The sequence below is a fragment of the Gambusia affinis genome, linkage group LG20 (assembly GCF_019740435.1).
Source record: "Gambusia affinis linkage group LG20, SWU_Gaff_1.0, whole genome shotgun sequence".
Lineage (NCBI taxonomy): Eukaryota > Metazoa > Chordata > Actinopteri > Cyprinodontiformes > Poeciliidae > Gambusia > Gambusia affinis.
The window spans coordinates 7,666,079-7,684,122 of NC_057887.1; the positions used below are offsets into that span (position 1 = coordinate 7,666,079).

Consider the following 18,044-nt stretch of genomic DNA (forward strand, 5'->3'; position numbering starts at 1 on the left):
TTTGTGCCCCCCCCCCACAAAAACAAAAAAAATTATAAAAGATTAAAAAATTGATCTTAGAGGAGCTGCAGTTTTTGTCCACCAACCTCTAAAAGATTCATGCCCTTCTCATGAAAGAGAAATTTCTAGATCCTTTCTAAGCTCTCAACAATCTTTTTAACTTTAGGGTACAAATGAACAAATGCAAAAAAAAATCATTCTAGAACAGGCATTTTGATTTTGTCACTCTAAAATCATAATTTTAGGCCCGTGCACATTTATGCAACCAGCATTTATAGTCCCTCCCCCCCCGAAACCTCTCTGACAGATTTGCTTGTTTTTCTGTTGTATAACACAGGATCCATGTTGTATATTAAAGGTGTTTTACAGAAAGTTGAAATTGTTTATAGCACTATAATTTTTTGCATCACAGAAACGCATTACGTATGTATTGTGACAAATACCTGTTTTTGGTCTTTGCTAGTGTTTAGTGTTTTAAATGTGCAGCCGCCCCTAGCTTGCAGCGTGTTCGCAGAGGGAGAAATGAATACGCTGGCACTTCACTTCTCTTGACTCCATGCTTTTATCTGAACAGGGAGTTGGTGTTTTTCTCTGCAGAGCTCGCCGACGAGCGCGGCAAACAAACACTGGCTCAGAATCTGGAGGACTTGTTGACTTCGTGAGCCTTTAGTTCTAAATTCACGCTGCGCTGTGTCAGAATGCCTCTGATTCATTGTGTATTTGCATATTTTTGAAATTATCTCTTCTTTTGTTGGAACTCTCGGAGGAATTTGCATTCCAGTGAGTGATCTCGGTCTTATTATGTTGTTCTAATGGGGGTGGGGGGATACACTTGAGGAGCCACAATAGCAGCTGAAATCTGTGTTTTGCAGTAGTTCATGTTGATGTGGATCTGATTCTTTCTCCCTGAAAAACTATGGAATCCTTCGTCCTGGTGGCCAAGTCTTACATAAGGGAATTACAGCCTGTCTGTCACTTCACCAAGGCTGGCATCCTCTTACAAAACCAGCCTGTTTGACTGACTTTACACTAACGGAGCGTCTCACAGTCGGTCAATAAAACGAGAACTCGCCAAACATGGAGGACGCCTTGTAGACACACGCGACTCAATTAACAGCCCTTAACAAAGTTTAGCAGGTTAATAGTTGACCAGGATGCTATATTATGCAACATTGCAGCACAGAGGATGACAAGACATGAGTAGACGCTATATATGGCTGTCATATCTTTTAACTCCCAATATTGGGTCACCATGACAAATATGACATTTCATTTTTAGTGCTTGACCTAAAAATATACTTTATTCCTAAAACCGTATGGGTGACGGCGGGTTTTTTTGTACAGATATTGATTAAGTCCACCTAGTGATTATTGAAAATAGATGCCAGTCCTGTGTCACACTGCACTGACAAGTGGATGGAGAGATGGATGGATCACTACAGCGCTTCTCTTTGCTTTTAAATCGCAGTAGCACACAGTGCAGGCTGAAATTATTGACTTCTTACAGAGTCCTGTTTATGCTACATTCTCACAAAGAGAAATAAGATATTAGCTAATGCAAAATCTAATTTTCAAATTAGATTTTGTAAGATTTAATAAGATTATCCTAACCAAACCGCATTCTTGTGAAGCATGTATTGCTCCACCCCCACCCTGTTAATTATCAAGTCAGCAGTGATCAACCACATTGTTTTGTGTGGAAAACTGAAATGAGTTTCAAGAGCCCTGCCTAAGCCAGAATGACATCAGTTGGGTTCAAACCTGTCTGAAAAACATGAAGTAGGCTTAAGTTAAAACACTCCATGCTTCTTTCTAAATAAAGGCAAAGCTAGTTAAGAAATGCCGTCTTATCTCTGTTTCATTGTGGTTAAAATGCCCTTTCTAAAGCTCTCGGTTTTTATTGAAAGTCAGAGAGAGCTAGCATTGAAAAAACGACGATTATGGATGAAAGCAAGTAGCACATTTAAAAATAAAAAAATAAATTAAAAAAACCTTGAAAGGTGAGGACGAACATAAGGAGTCAAAAGAGTCTGTTTAGTCTGCTGGAGCTAACAGTTACTTTAGGCTGTCCCATATAGGTGCTGGTCAGTAGATCTTGTCACTGTTTGTGGAAAAAAAAAAAAAAAAAAAATTAAAAAGATTTTTTTGAACACTAGGTGTGAAGTTGTGGATTATGTGCCAAGAATTTTAATCACTTTACATCTGTTTTATGACATTGTGTCACTGGGTGTATCTCTGTGAGGCTACCTGACCAAAATTAATGAAGAATTATACTGAAGATGAAAATAATGAATTGGTTGTTCCATCTAGTGTAGACCTAACAATTCAGAAACAAATATTTATACTGGCAATCATGCTAACACGGCTTGGTTTTGCAACAAAAATTTTAGAAATGATTGAAAGGCCACCAACAAGTCCACTACAGAAAAGCTCAGGTAGAAAATAATGGGTTTTTTTTGTTTTTTTTGTTTTTTATAGGCCTTCTAAAAAAAAGAGAGATGGCTTCGCCTAACTTAACGGGGAGCTCATGCTGGGAAATGCTCACACTAAATTAAAGCAATAGCAGGCCAAAATTATGAGCCACAGAGATGTAAAAGATTACTGCATAGACTCGATGGAGGTTTTTCCTGTGGAACCAACAGTTTGGACGTTAGTGGATAATTTATTTTTCACAGAATGTGGGTTAGGCTGGATAGCTTTTTTTTTTCCTTTTCAGTAAGTTATTCCACAACTGCTAATCAATGTCAATTTTTTTGTGTGTGTATTGATGAGCTAAAGCATAAAAGGAAAACTGGTTAAATACTTTACAACGATGCATACATTGAGCTTTTAAAGACTACGGTACTGATCCGAATGTCCACGTGTGCCAGCGAATGTGGTGTTGTTACAAATATTATCCAAGGATTCAGGTCCTGTTTTGATCAACTTGTGCAAGTATGAATTTGTCTCTCATTCACTCAAGCATTCACATTTTTTGTAAATCTGTTTGTGTTTCAGTGCCGTCCTTCTGGGGATTGGTAAACTCGGCCTGGAACCTGTGCTCTGTCGGGAAGAGGCAGTCGCCAGTCAACATAGAAACCAGCCACATGATCTTCGACCCCTTCCTCACCCCCATAAAGCTGAACACAGGCGGACGCAAGGTAAACGCGTGGACGCAAAGCCGGGCGTTATCTCCGCTGTCCGTTTGATGAATGCGTTGCCTTCTGCAGCCGGTTGCTCCGTTGTTATTTGTCCTCTCGGACGCAGCGCTCCGCTGTTCTCAAGCCATTGGTGTCGGTTGCCGTTTCACAAGCTATTGTATCAGTTGCGAGGCCCTGATTGATGATCTCGACTTCTGCTTGTGCTGGCAAACAATCTGAGCTATTTGTGTAAACAGCACTCCCTTCGGAGATAAAGTGCAACACAATTCACGTATTTAAGAGCAGACAGTAGTCGTGCTCCGGTTGAAGAAAAGCTTAAAGTTGATCCTGAGGGCTTTGCAGATAAAATCCTGCAGCCTAACAGCAGATTAGTTGAGAATACGGTGTTTTATTTCCTCCTGTATAGTGACACTCCAAAGACAGAAATCTGTTCCATCGTGAGCCATATGACAGCAGCTAATTGGGGAGCCTCCACAGATGGGTTGCCTTCAAAAGTGCACACTTGCATGCTGAGATTAATGCTTCGAGTGGGTTATGTTTGTATTCCAGCACAAGCTTGGCCCTGAGCAACAATGGAATGCACAGCACACATTGCAGATAGCCACCCCTGGCACATTGAACTGTAAGTTCACTTCGCTTTAGCAGATCTCCGAATAGACGCTTAGAGAATCCTTGGGCTGCTGTTTGAGCGGTCTCATTGAAAATTCTTTGGTTTTTAAAATTCATTTGAGTAACAAAGTGCCAATTAAATAGTAAACAAAGAGTTTCTCATTTGTATAATCCAAAAAAAAAAAAAAAAGAAACTATTTCCTCTTTTACAGTTTTGTGAGAGCAGCGGACATGTGTGTTGTCTGGAGCGACGATTTTCTGACTGCATTAGGAGAAGGTTGAGAGAGGAGGCTAATTTAATGTTTACTTCTCAACGTAATCACTTATAAAGTGTCCTCATCAAATTAAGTAATTTGATGATTTGTTAAGGATGTCAGCAGGGATGAACATCTTGGAGCCATTAGAACAGTTATTATTGTCTGCAGAGACACAGCAGCAGTGGAGTGACATTTCTAAAGTTCATGTTGACTGCTAGTCAAAAACACAAACACAAAAAGTAGTTAAAATGAAAAATGTAATGGTTTAAATTATTTACTCCACACATTGGTCTCTTGCCTTGGCTTTGGTTTGTAACTGATTATTTCACTGCCCTTTCTATTTTGTAATGGAAACCGTGATGCACACATACAGAAAGGTGAAAAGCCTCACAGTTCCCTCTGCTTCTCTTCTCTTCGGTTCTCTAAAAGGCCACCATGCAGCCTCAGAACTACTTTAGTGATGCTATGAGGACAATGCATAACAATATGTTCTATGAACTGAAACGTTTCAATTATTTGTCCCTACTTTCTGAGAAGAATGCAGAGCACAGCAGAACTCATTTTTAACACACTTATCTATTAATCTTTAGGGCCGAAACTAACTTTTAGGAGCTTATTGAACACATTTGTTGATTCTATGGTTGGTTGCTTCACTGAGACAAAATGCTTTGTGTTACATATGTGTGCAACATGCTTGACTAGCATTATGACATATAAACAAAGGGCCCCTTTGTTTAAATGTGTATATGATGAAGGGATAAAGTAAATATAAATAAATCTATGGACTTTTGTGATCTCAGAGCTAAAATGGAATAAAACCAAAACATAATTCGATTCAATGAGACAATTCACCTCCTCTGCAAGATTGCCCTTGAGGATTGTTACAATTTCCCTGGAGAGAGGACCTTTAAAGCTGGATGCAACAAATGTTCCCATAAGTAAGCCGAGCAACGGGAGGTTCAGAACCACGGGTTCGGGGACCCAACCCGGTTCGCTTGGAGGCGACACAAAAAAATCAGGCCAAGATTAAGGCATGTCTAATCCGTCTTCTGTCTTATTTCATTGCTTAAAATAAAAGCAATAAAAGAAAAAAAAATGTTTTTTTTTTTTTTTTTTGTAGGTTAACATTTTAACTAATAAATCATGAGAAATATTTTTTTTAGTAAGAGAGGCTTTAAGGCATGCATATGATTTTAGCATTTCACACATTTATTCTTCTAAATTGGTGAACCTTCTAACCCTACAGGAATTCACCCGATCACATGTGCGGCCGCAAACATTGCAACAAGTCCCAAAATTGTGAAAGATGTTCATGAATAAATTTAGCTAAATAGGAAAACACTTACTTGAAAAAAATCTAACTTACTCCACACGATTGGACAACAACACAAACCATAGTACTTTTACATACGTTACCTGACTTTGTTCCCACAATCAGGGCTACAGCCACACCACCAGGAATAATTTTAATATCCTATTTAACTTTCACCATTTTCTGCAACAAAAATGGTCTGGTTTGGTTTTAGTTTAGCACTACTAGTGTAGCAATCCATGTAAATCCCAGGTCAGTAGTTCTCTTTAAGGCTGTGTAATGCATCATCATTATACAGTTTCTCAATACGCAACATTATTGTCGCTAAAGACTGTGTGGGAGTGCGATAATTCTTGGCTAATATATTCCAGTATTGGCCAGTTAGCTACTGGCACATTTCACACTAATCCTTCTTTACACAGCTGAGCAGATTCTCAAACTGGATGCGAATGACCTGTCAGGTCACAGAGCACAGGAGGGACAGGTGAGAAAGACAGGAAAGAAGAAAATACAAATATGTCATAAATGATATCACCATAGCAATAATTTCTAAAATTTTTCAGCCCCTGTTTCTGTGTCGTTACGGCCAGGCATCCTTGCATGACTTTGGTGTGGAGTGCTTTAGATATTGTCATCTGTTATGACACAGAAGGAATGTGATGATTGCCTGTGACGGATACAGACTCACTCTGTATCTGAGCGAATTCACCAGACTGTCTGTACCATTACAGTTTAGTACAAACACGTTTACCGTGCCGGTCTTAACAGTTAATCTGGCCCATGTCACAATTCATCTCTGACACAGATGTGATTAGAAAAATATTGCTCTTTATTGGTCACCGTCACCAGATTTATGTTTCAAATCACTTGAAGGGACATTTGAAACGACAGCTGAAGGTCATCTGTAAAATATTAATGTGGGTTGTAATAAGCTTCTTGCACATGATGACTTATTAGGTATCTCTTTTATGGAGGAGGTATGTCAACTGAATTACAATTTCACCACAAATAATTTGAAACCTTATTATTTACTGTTGTCCTGTGGTGCTAAATCTGTGTGGCCTGATTTAGCACCAACAGCTTACTGTTGGTGATACAGTAAGCTGTTCAAGAACAACAGCTTACTGTATTGCCTGCACATACAGATAAAGACCGAATATCACAACTTATCTGCAGGAAACGTTTCCTTCGTTTTAGAAAGCCAGTTTTGGACTGTGTCGTCCTTTCTTTATTCCTTTATCTCCCCCCCTCCACCTCCATTCCCTGCAGTGGCCTAAATGTAATCTGTTGTGTCTCCATCTCTCTGAGCACCTGAGCTGTCAGCCGGCGAACACGAAGCCGGCTTCACCTTGTCAGTGCTGATTCATCTCTGCTCTCTCTGGCTGTTTGGCAGCCAGTCAGCCTTGGCCAAACACGCTGCGGAGACCGGTAAAGAGCTTCCGCTCAGGTTCGCGGTGGCTCAGCTCGCCACTTCGACACAGGGAGGACTTAAGCCCACTTTTTTTTTGCTCCAGGGAAGAAGCTGAGGGAAAGATTAACCCTCCCCAGCGCCCTCCACCTCCCCCCCACGCAACACAATCACGAACACGGCTCAGGGAAGATGAACACTGCTCTTAATGGATTTCTGTGCCGCTCCGTATTATGGCTAATGAACAGTTAAAAGGAATTAAATTGACCTCCAAAGAGAAATTTTAATTAACGACATGGAGATACGCGAGACTCCGTGCGACGGATTGAAGGAATCGCAGTTATTAAAAAGGCACTATTAATTGAATATTTACTCTGCCATAGATGAGCTGCAATTACTTGAAGAGATTTTAATGAATGTAATCACTCTGAAGCCTCATTGGTGGGAAAGACAAGTTTGGTCCTTTTGAACTGTGGAGTGATTCCATTAAATCTTAGTGCCCGTGAAACCAGATCAAGGTTTTGCCCTTTACCCTCCAAATGCAGAGATTCTCCTTACAGAGGGACAATCTCCAGGTTTGTCTACACCACAGAAAGGAGTCTGATCCACCCATAACTGGCACAACTCCTTGTTCAGTCAGGCAGAGTCATGCCTTTCTACTCTCTGTGCATTTACTTTCCCTACGCCTGTCTTGTTTAACACATTGTTCTGCCGCCTTGATCAGCCAGATGAGTATATCTCACAAGCAGACAGTTTGATCCGATGCCTCCCTGCACTATCGTCAGCCAGGGGTCTGAATGATTACAGGTACTGTCAAGTTTAACAGCAAGCAGCGGGCTCTTTAACAGGAAGAAAAAAAAACAACAAAAAAACAGCTGCAGTCTTAAACCGAGGTAACGGCGCGCTCTCGTGTTTTCGCTTCTTGTCAAGATCACCAGAAACTGGCTAATTGGTTGCTGGAGCTCCGTCTGTTCATGACTCTACTATCCTGAGTTTGATGGCATGTTTGATACAGTGAGGCTGAGGGTCAGAGATTGTTGTCTCAATACTTCCGGAGTGATTTCTGAAACGTGCTTGGCTGCTGCATGTCCTGTAATCTTATCTTTTCAGCCAAACAGCAAAACAGCAGAGCGCATGCAATATCTTGTGCTGTTCATGGTTTGGATGGATGGAAAGAATGAAACTTTACACCAGTTTTGGTGACACAATGTATAAAATAAGCATTTTTCCAGAAAGTGTAAGTGTCATAAATTCATTGCATGAGGTTCAGACATCCATGTAAAAACTAAAGTGATTATGTAAAATTTGGTAAAATTTTAAATGTTACCAAATTGGACCAAAAAGTGAAATATGAGCATTATTTTGAAGAAGGGGGGAATTATGTTTAACCCTTTAAGGCCTTAGTTTCAAATCTTTTGGTGGATATCTTATTGCTTATTTTAATTGCACAAAGTTATTTAAATGTCCTGTGAGAAAATATATTTGTCCGTAACAACTGGAACTTTCAATATCTAGCAAGTTGTTTTCGCAATTTGCCATCTACTAAAAGAGAGTTTCATCAGAGTAAACCACAGGTGTGAAACTCCAGTCCTCAAATCCTTCAGTTTTTAGATGTGCCACAGGTACAAAACACTGGAATGAAACAGCTTAATTACCTCCTCCTTGTGTAGATCAGTTCTCCAGAGCCTTTCTAGGCCCTGTTTAACTAGCCCTAGTGCAGCACTCGTAACTTTGTTCTATTTGTCCAAGCTGAGAGTGGAAAACCACTCTAGATAAAATATGTAGAACCTTGCAACTGTCCATACTCTCAAAAAACTTTGATTTCAAGAGCCTTTTTAAGATTCTTTACAGCAATAATTTTACTCAGCAGTATGTGAAATAACGTGACTTAATTTACCAATAATCCGGCCCCCAGCCCCACTGCAGAATCTCTTCTGTAAAAACATGAGACACTATACATAAATTTTCACTCATAACTGATTTATTATCCTTTGTGGCAACAAGGCCCATTATTAGACTCTTCAGTGGCTTGTGCAAGTCAACCTGAAATAACTGCACAACTTTACCGCTGCATGACTCTTAAGCTCACAAGGAGGGCAAAAACATTCACTAAGCTACGCAAAGTGCGGACTGCTTGTATTCATGGTTAAAATCCATTTCTTTTGGAGACTTTTAAAAAAAAAAATTCTGTTGCATTAATGCAAATGTTGTCAAAGAATTTTAGACTGGGTATTACCTGATTTCTTTTGTTTTCTGTCTTGCTATGTGACACAGATGTGACAAATGATGCTTTTGCTTTCTCTTCATCACGCTCTGACAGCCCTGCTTTGTCAGCCCTGCCTGTAAAGCAATACAAATATGACTGTCCCTGCAGCTTCTCAAATTGTCCTCCTGTTAAAAAAAAAAACTGTCAAAATACTTGTCAAAGTTGAAAGGGATGGAAGATACGGACAGCACCCCCATAGGTAGTGTTGGCAGTTCAGAAATAAAAATCAGTCCTGCGACGCTTTGGCGTGGAGATAAGCTTGAATGTCAAAGAGCATCTCCCCAGGTTATACCACCCACAGCTGAGCTAAAATAATTTGTTTTCCGGTTTGCACAGATCCCAACACCTGTGCTTCATCTCATTCAAACTGTTTTATTTGTTCCCCTTTGCCTGCGTGAGCCGCTGAATATATTAGCAGGCTGAATACTTCCTGATTTTCTGTTGTAGTGCAGAGAGAAGTTAATATCTGTGAGCGCTATGAGGAAAACAGAAAAGGATGGGGCATATTTCATTCATTTTGCTTGTACCAGTTAACACCAAATTGTTGTACCATGTTGGTGAAATTATTTATTAGATTGTAATTATAACAAATGGCTCATAAGCTGCTTCTCCCTGGTTGGATTTTTAGAAGAACTTTTAGGATTTTTTAGTCTTCAACTAGTTGATCTCATTTTGCTTGAGGATAGCTAAATATGATTTGCATAGTGATTTCTCTGCTGCAGCTAAATCATGTGAAAAGAATACAAAAAAGAAAGAGCGCGAGTACACAACTTAGTGAAAGTTCGTAGTTACTAGGTGAGAGGCGGACACAAAATGTGTGGGGTAAACAGGAAGTGAAATCTTAAAAAGATTTTGGGAAGATGTTTATCAAATTTCAGTATCTGTAATTGATTTTAGCTGCCTAACAAATCTTATGATGTAGGGTGATTATAAAAACACAAGCGTAGGTGCAAAAAAAATGTCAATGTTGATAGTTGGATCAACACTGAATACAAAAGCTGATTATGGAAGCCAATAACTTGTCCAGTGGTCACTCTTGTGAAGTGTATACAGTCATTCTGTTTGGTCTCATCTGCACAAAGTAGCGATCAAACCTGCTAGGAAATTATTAAATATATCCAGTTTTATGATCACATCCCAATAGTTCTTTTGGGTGACCAATTATCAACCATCATCAGCATAAAGTTTTTTAGTTTTTTAATTATTATTATTTCAGCTTCATGTAATACTTCCCAGGTAATGTGTTTAGTAGCTGATTTGTCTCGTTTTAACCAAACATGTCCATCAAGTGTTTTGTGGAATATGTTTTATTTTCAGCTCAACTGTGTTTTTCTTTCTTCTCTCAAATTTCACATTTCAAACATGAACTTACTGAGATGTGATAAGGTTACATTTTTCCTCCTGTTAGGCGCAAATGTTAACTCATGTACATGAAATAGTCAAAGGCCTGATTAGTCTGCAAACAAAAGCCTACGTCAGCACAAAAAAATCCGGCGCGTGAATTACAGTAAGCCAAATATTCAGCTATGCAAATTAATATTTAAATTACAGGGACAAAAGGATAGTTGCGCTGAGTCTGTGAAAGTGATGCAACGTTACAGAAGGGAGAGCGGGCCACCGTACAGGAAGATGTGGCATCACCTAACGGAGGCCAGCGCTCACGTATTGCAATTTCTTCTGACACATGGGCCATTGCGAGCTTAGGGATGCTTCACGGGCCTCTCATTTCACAGCGAGGTGTCTGTGGAGTGGTGCTGTTTGAGCCAACATGCAGAGCAGCCATCCATCTGAATCTTAATTAGCAGAGAGGCTGGAGGCCAGGGGGAGGGGTGTGTGAAGCAGGTCAGGGGATAGACGGCTGTGGTTGTTGTGACAAAAAGTAAATCCAAAATCTTTTTCCGGACACAAAGCACATCTCCACACATGTACAAAAATACAGATTTGATGAAAAAAAAATAAAAAATAAGCATGCAGCAGAATAGAGTAATGTTTGGAGAGGGTTAAAGTAAACCATGGTCCAATTCCCAAATTAAAGTATGAGGTCTTTTCATCAGGGAACAGATATTTGATTTTGTCTGTAAAGTAACAGCCAGAGAGTACAGGATAGTAAATAATGGAACAAGAATATTGCACTTCAATATGTAAACACAACTTGAGGCCAGCAGATCAGTTTTATGAGCAACATCCCTTCACAGATTTTTGGGGAGGCAAAATGTCGGTGAATAGATCTATATTTTTTTGCTTCATGTTAGGTTGTAATTTTGTTACACCATAAAGCCTGTGAATCCCATAACTGATGAATGTCACCATGATTCTTCTTTAAGATAAATGAATAAATCCATCAATGAATTAATAAATGTAAGTATTACAATAAATAAAGAACTATTATGTAAAACAAAAGCATATAAAGGCTTTGAATTGTTAGAGACTGAAGTGTTATGACAATGCAAAAAAAAAAAAAAAAAAAAAGAAACGGTGCACTGCATAGCAATAGATGGGGGAGGGTTGTGTGTCCGTGATCACTCCAGTACTTGTTGACATCACAATGAATGAAGTTCAAACCCCACCACCAGATCACATACATTGCTTTAAAACCCACTAACAAAAAAAAAAAACAATGTAGAATGTTTTAATTTAAAAAATGCTTACTGCATTCACCCAATTAGTGACCAATATTGTATACCGGTAGTTTTTGTTGTCTACTAGTTTGCCAGTCATAAATTTGACCTTTTATCTGCTTGTGAACTGCTCTCTTTTGACCCCAAGGATATAAAGTAAAATTATGCTGAACATCGAGGAACATTTGCATCAGCATCAGATTATCAATTTGATTCTCTTTGATCTCTTCTGGTATACTACATGGAAATTATTTCTATTACTCAGTATAATCTTGGACTTAATGTCTAACCCGACTTCCCATGTACTTTTCTTTTTTGTGTCTAGTGTTTTCCACTTGGCTTTTTTATGGCCTTTCTATTTGTTCCTATTTGCTCAGCCTGGTTACCGGGGCCGGATTAGAGGAGCCTGCTCTCTGTGCTTGTGCTGTCGGGGTATTATAGTGGCAGAGAGAGATAGCGAGCACATACAAGGTGCTAAATGTGCACAGCAGGATGTGCCAAGCTGACTCAAAGAGCAGTAGCAGTTGGCCATACTCCACTGTTATCCTGTAATCCACCAGCATAAATATGCAGGCAGGGGAAGGGATGGTGGGTTACACTGAGCTTCGTCTTTGTAATGCGCAAAACTTTAGCAGATTGGAAGCAGAAAATCTGGAAGAATGGATTTTTACTAAAAACCATTATTAGGATTTATCTTGTTAACTTCATGTAAGCTTTCATCTCTAACTTTTATTGGTAAAAGATAAGCTGAGGGGTGTTTATTATCTTCATTGTAATCTGACTAATTTTTCTTAAGGAGATTATTATGTCCCAAAAATACTTGCAGCTGGTATTAAGACACATAACGGTTTCCTGCGTTTACTTAGAAATGGAAATGGAATCGAAGTTAGTCTATCATCCAGGGAGAAATTCTGAATTCTCCTCTGTATCAAAATTAAACAGGTGGATGATTCCAGCATATTAAGGCTATATATGTAAAGAAAACACCCAGTGAAAGTTTTCCAGGCATAATTCTGGAGCACACTCGTCAAATTGACCATATATTCAGTTTGACCTGGAAATGCCAAAGGGATTTCACATTAGGAGCTGAAAAGTGTTGGACTGAAAAGGGATTGGTTTCCCTCCAGCATTTATTGGGGAAAAATGGAAGATGACTTATAAATGAAAAACTCGAATGCAACTGAAAAATTGAAATCCAAGTATAGTGTTAACTCAGTTTTCCTTTTAAAGTCTTGTGTGTAGACCTACACCCTACAATTTCTGTCTTCAATTGTTATTTATGGTGGAAATGATTTCTTTTGGATGTGTTTCATAAAACAATATCACAATAATACCCTCTGCAGTTATTTTCTTGTCCACAATAGACAGGCTATGTCTAAGATATGCAAAAGTTGCCCTTTAGTTTTAATATCCTAATGTGCTGGTGAGCATAAAAGATGAAAAGCAAGCAGAGTCCACCCTGTGAGGTTTGCATATGTTAGGATGATTAAAGGTAAGGAAAACAGTCAAAGATATTTAAAAGGGGATTTCTGTCTTCATATTAACCTTTAACTTCCAGCTGCAATAGGTTGCTTGTCTGATGTAAGAAATATTTTCAAATTCTCCTCAATCCATTTTCAGTTCCAACATGCCAGGGCATATATGAGAAGTTCTGCATTTTCCTCTAACAAGATAAAGAAATTATACCTGGACTTGGTGTACCTTGCACAGAGAGATACAGAAGACATCCAACAGTCTTTTGGTACTCATACTTTGGAAGTGGTTAAGGAAAGGATGAGCCAGCACTACTGATTAAGAAATCCCTGTTTTGGTTTGATAAGGTTCAACTGCAGTTTCTTTGCAAGTAGTGGATGAAAGCTTTTCATTTTGAAGAACCATACAACTGTACTTTTAACTTGACTAGACATATTTCTCTTAGGAACTTTCTATATTCAATGTGTGACTGTATCCAATCTAATAGTCTGAACAAAATGTCTGAGATGTCTGAAAAATGATTTTCCAACTTTTAAAACCATCATTGATCTATTTTCTTTGCTTTATCAACTGCAGAAGCAACTTCATAATGTAACAGACTGATTTAACAGGGAATGAAAATTCAGTTTTAGTATTTTTAGCAAAAACAAAACCCCTACATTGTATCAGTTATCTCTAAAGACTTTCTTAAGCAACCCTTACTGTCTTACTGACTCATTCAAATTCTTCCTGTGCCGTGCCTGTAATCTAACCAAGTCAGGTTATGATAATTGATGGAGTCAATCTGCCGCCTGCCAGGACTCTCTGTGCATCTTTGTTGCTGATGAAGACAGATTATTTAACCTAACGGGGTTACTAGACTTCTGAGAAAATGACACACAGTGGAAGACTGACAAACCTATCACTCTGACGGTCCCTAGACAAAATAAGAAGCAGATGCTTGAGTAAGTGAACCTTGAATTTTATTCAGGAGATCTGATGGACTGCTTAGACGGGATGAACAATGTCCGCATGAGTTTGTAGATGCAAAAGTAAAAAAACTGAGTTAATCATGCCTTATCATGCTGAGTGAATTATGCCGTGACATTTTATCCTGTTTATCTGACAAGTACAGGGTCCTCCACTGGTTTTACAGGTACTCTATACTGTTCTTCTGCTTCTTTATGCTACTTTGATTTTCATTAACCAAAACATGATAACACAGCTGTATGCCGTTTACAAAACAGTGCTTAATTAAGACTTACAGAATGTGATATAGATCCCAAGGCTTTCCAACTAGACTCTGAGACCGTGAGATAAGATGGTATTTTTAGGAAAGAAGTGCCTCCAAAGTGACCCTACCCCCCAAAATGAACCAAACAAATTTAATCTGTTGCCTATAGGCCACTGTGGACAACTAGTCATTTGGATAGTTGTTCACTAGTTGTGTCAACTATCCAAAGGACAGTTGTCAAAGGATTGTCCAAAATGAACAACTCGTCCTTTGTCCATTTTATGACTATTCATAATTATTCGGGTTGTGTTCAATATTAGGAAAGTACATTACAAGATATGTTTAATAGACTAAGTGATGTAGTAGCAAAACAGTGTCATAGAAGAGAGTTACCTACCTGGCATCCAACCTGGAGTTTTACAAACAAACTGTAAACTATTTGAGTCCAAAATCATCAAGGTGATGTTAAGGGCACGGTTTTGTGTCATTTTATGTTTACCATGTGATGGATTGGTCACATGACTAGGTTGTGCCCGAGTTCTTTGTTTGTAGGATAAGTTTGTTTTGGGCCAGAGCCAAACTATAAACCTCTGCCCTACTTTACTAGACCTGAGTTGCTCTCCTCTAACTCTTCTCTCCGAGCCCCTGACAAAGATCCAATAAAGGGTTGTTAGGGTTACATCCTGTCATTGACTTTAACCTGCAAACTAAACCACAAGGAGCAAGCGTAAAAGGGCTATCTTTTTGACCCCGCGTGCTACTATTTTGAACCTTTTACTGATTTTCCCAAGAGAAAGAGCTGCAACGCTGCACTTGCCACAGTTTCTACAGAATAGATGCTGTTTTGCCGGAAGAGTGAGTCCCTGGTGGATTCATGCTCCGGATGGTGTTACAAAATATTGACCATGTAGGAAACCAAACCCATTGAATTGAGTGACTCCAAAGCTATAAAAGCTACATTATATTGCTGTCTAAAATATTTATGAAAATCTTTAAGTTGTTTTCTGCCCTATAAAAATCAAATCACCTTTTTTTTTTTTTTTATCAAACATTTTAGTGTGTAACATAAATTTCTCCAGGGATATCAAATGTATTTTCTACAAAAGAGAGTTAGAAAAGCCTAAAGTGATTAAATACCTTTACTGTAAAATTGAGTGAAAATACTTATGGTTCCTTAGATTTCTTCCAATTTTGTTCTTTTGTCACAATGTTTCAAATCATCAAACAAATTTTAATAAAAGATGAAAATAACATGATTAAATACAAAACAAGAAATCTTTGTTTGTATTTGGCCCTTTCTTTTTTTTGGCAGAATTGTTTTCATTCACATCAGGAGTTTCCATGCTGTTTGAGGTGATGCCACACCACTTGGATTGTAAACTTTGATTAGACCATTGTACAAGATTATTGTCCTGCTGTAATAATCATTTGTATAATTCATTACTGGCAGGTTGTTCAGTCTCATAGTAAACAGTAGTTCTTTTAAAGACTACTCCAGTTCTTGTGTTTTCCCCTCATTTCAAGCTGAGCGATTTTTTTCCCTAGAAGAAACAAGGTAATCAGTCATTCAAGCTGCTTCTGTTCTCTGCTGACTTTGATTGCATGTTTGATATTTAACATTTTGTGAACCTTTACAGAGTTAAGAGACTGCCAAGTTTGTTGCACACTCATTTTCTGCTTCATTTTACTGACACTTCTGTAACGTTATAGTCCATCAAGATAGCATGATAAACGCTGTTGTGGTAATTCTTCAAAAAGACTGGTTAAAAAGCTAAAATATTTTCAAAGGAATCGCCAAGAAAATATATATAAATATATTTGCAAATATTCTGTTGTATCTCACAAATGCATACATTTTTAGTTTATTGTTTTTATACTGCTAAAGGCTTGTTTGTCTTCAGCTACTTTGAGGTCTTTTTGTTTTTTTACTTTCAAACAAGCTCGCTGTGATGTGACATCTTTGTATATCAGCTGGCATAAGGCAAAGGAACTGCTATCAATAATTACTGCACAGAACCTCATTGAAAGCTCACTTAAACTTCATTAGGCCTTTAAGGTCTATAACTATTTTAAATGGAGGAGATTTTATGGAGTTTTTATCTTTTAGGTCTTCTAGCTTGCTTCAGTGGTCAGTCCGGTTCTGTACAAGTGATGTACTGATTGTAGAAGTCAACCAGTACAGGAGGCTCTGCCTTCTAAAGCCAATTTCCAAATCAAAGTCAAATTTCTTAAGTTATGTTTCATAGTTACAGCATTTTCACAACAACTGAAGGTAATGTAGTTACTTGATTGTGCTATAAAACGGCACCGAATCCTTGTAAAACACATAAAATCTCTCTTTTAAAACACTATTTTATGACAAACAATGGAACAAGACATTTGTTGGAAAGCAAAACTGAGAAATCACATTCATTTTAAGAAAGTATTGGATTAAACTCAATTTAAAATGAAATCTATACTGAAAGCAGTGGAGTCTTCGAGGCCTGATCAGAACGGGGGAAGAGTACGTTTGTTTTTTGAGCTTAATGTGGTCGAAGTTGTTTACTATCCTCTTTATTTTGATTTAAACTTTTCTTTATTCAAATGTATAAATGGAGTCAGATGTTCTGATTATCTGATAAGATTTTAAGTTGGATTATTGATATAAACATTTTGCATTTGTTGCTTTTGCCTGTAAGTCATGGGAGAGAAGGCGAGTGCGTTATCCCAGTTAAGTTTAAGATGTAGAGATATTTTTGTGGAGCATGTGATCTGTAGGCAGCCATTTTGCTTTAGTTTCGGGGTGTCTTATAAGCAAAAGCAGCCTAGGCACCAGAGGTGCATACCACTTAGATAAGATCAATCAATCAAGCATTAGTCATGACTGGCTGTGGTAAGTAAAACTGAGCCACAACAACATGGCTGAGGATTTGACAAGGAAGCATGACTTAGAGTAGGACCAGGTCATTTGAGGTAGCTTTTTACTCTTAATAAATGACATTTAAATAGCTTTGTCAATTGAATATGATTATTTTTATTGATAAAAAGCAGTTGGATTATCTTTTGAACCTCTGTGTGCCACAAATTTTAAAAACTGTATGAGATTCGTAAAAGGGAAAAATGCTTTTGTTTGCATAGAACTTGCAAAATACATCCACAGCTCCATATTATGCTCCTTGCTGACATGGCTTGTTTCACCTAAAATGTTGCGGATCATACCAACAGGATTTCGTAAGCTCTGTCCAGACAAACAGCGCTGTGCAGCCTTTGTGTCCCCAGTGCATAGCTGCCTAGAGAAATCTGCATGTTTCTCACAGCTTATTTCTCATCCATCAGAGTGGCTGACAGCCGGCTCAGAGCCCCTCGAGATGATATACTGCTCCATCACCTCTCTCCACCCCTCACACACCCTTTGCTTTTTTCCTCCGTATTTTGTTGCCCCATAATCCCATACACTCCTCAGTCATTAAACAAAGGTCTCAAGAGCCTCATGATGAGTGTAGTAATGATAGTCCTGTTTCATGGGCCTGCTCTTTCAGAAGACATTTTTCCAAGAGGCACTTGTTTTTTTTATTTTTTTATTATTATTATTATTTTGGGGGTGGGGGGTTCTGTGCTTGATTCTTTTTCTGGGTATTTGTAAAATAGGTGGCATTTTAAAACTGATGTAAGCCTGCACTTAGTGCCCTGTTCCCAGATAGATTAGTGTCCGTTATGTTCAGGATGAAGAGCTAAAGATGACACAAAACGGAGAAGTCTCTGCTACCTT

The 18,044-nt window shown here is 38.4% G+C and overlaps 1 protein-coding gene across 2 annotated transcripts in view; it reads left to right on the plus strand.

Annotated features, from left to right (window-relative positions):
* The window catches only part of ca10a (carbonic anhydrase Xa), a 265,507-nt gene that overhangs the window by 107,230 nt on the left and 140,233 nt on the right, over window positions 1-18,044 (plus strand). For both annotated transcript variants that reach the window (XM_044102569.1, XM_044102568.1), the window contains exon 3: window positions 2,998-3,140. In XM_044102569.1, the coding sequence (XP_043958504.1) occupies window positions 2,998-3,140 (143 nt within the window). The remainder of the gene's footprint in view (window positions 1-2,997; window positions 3,141-18,044) is intronic.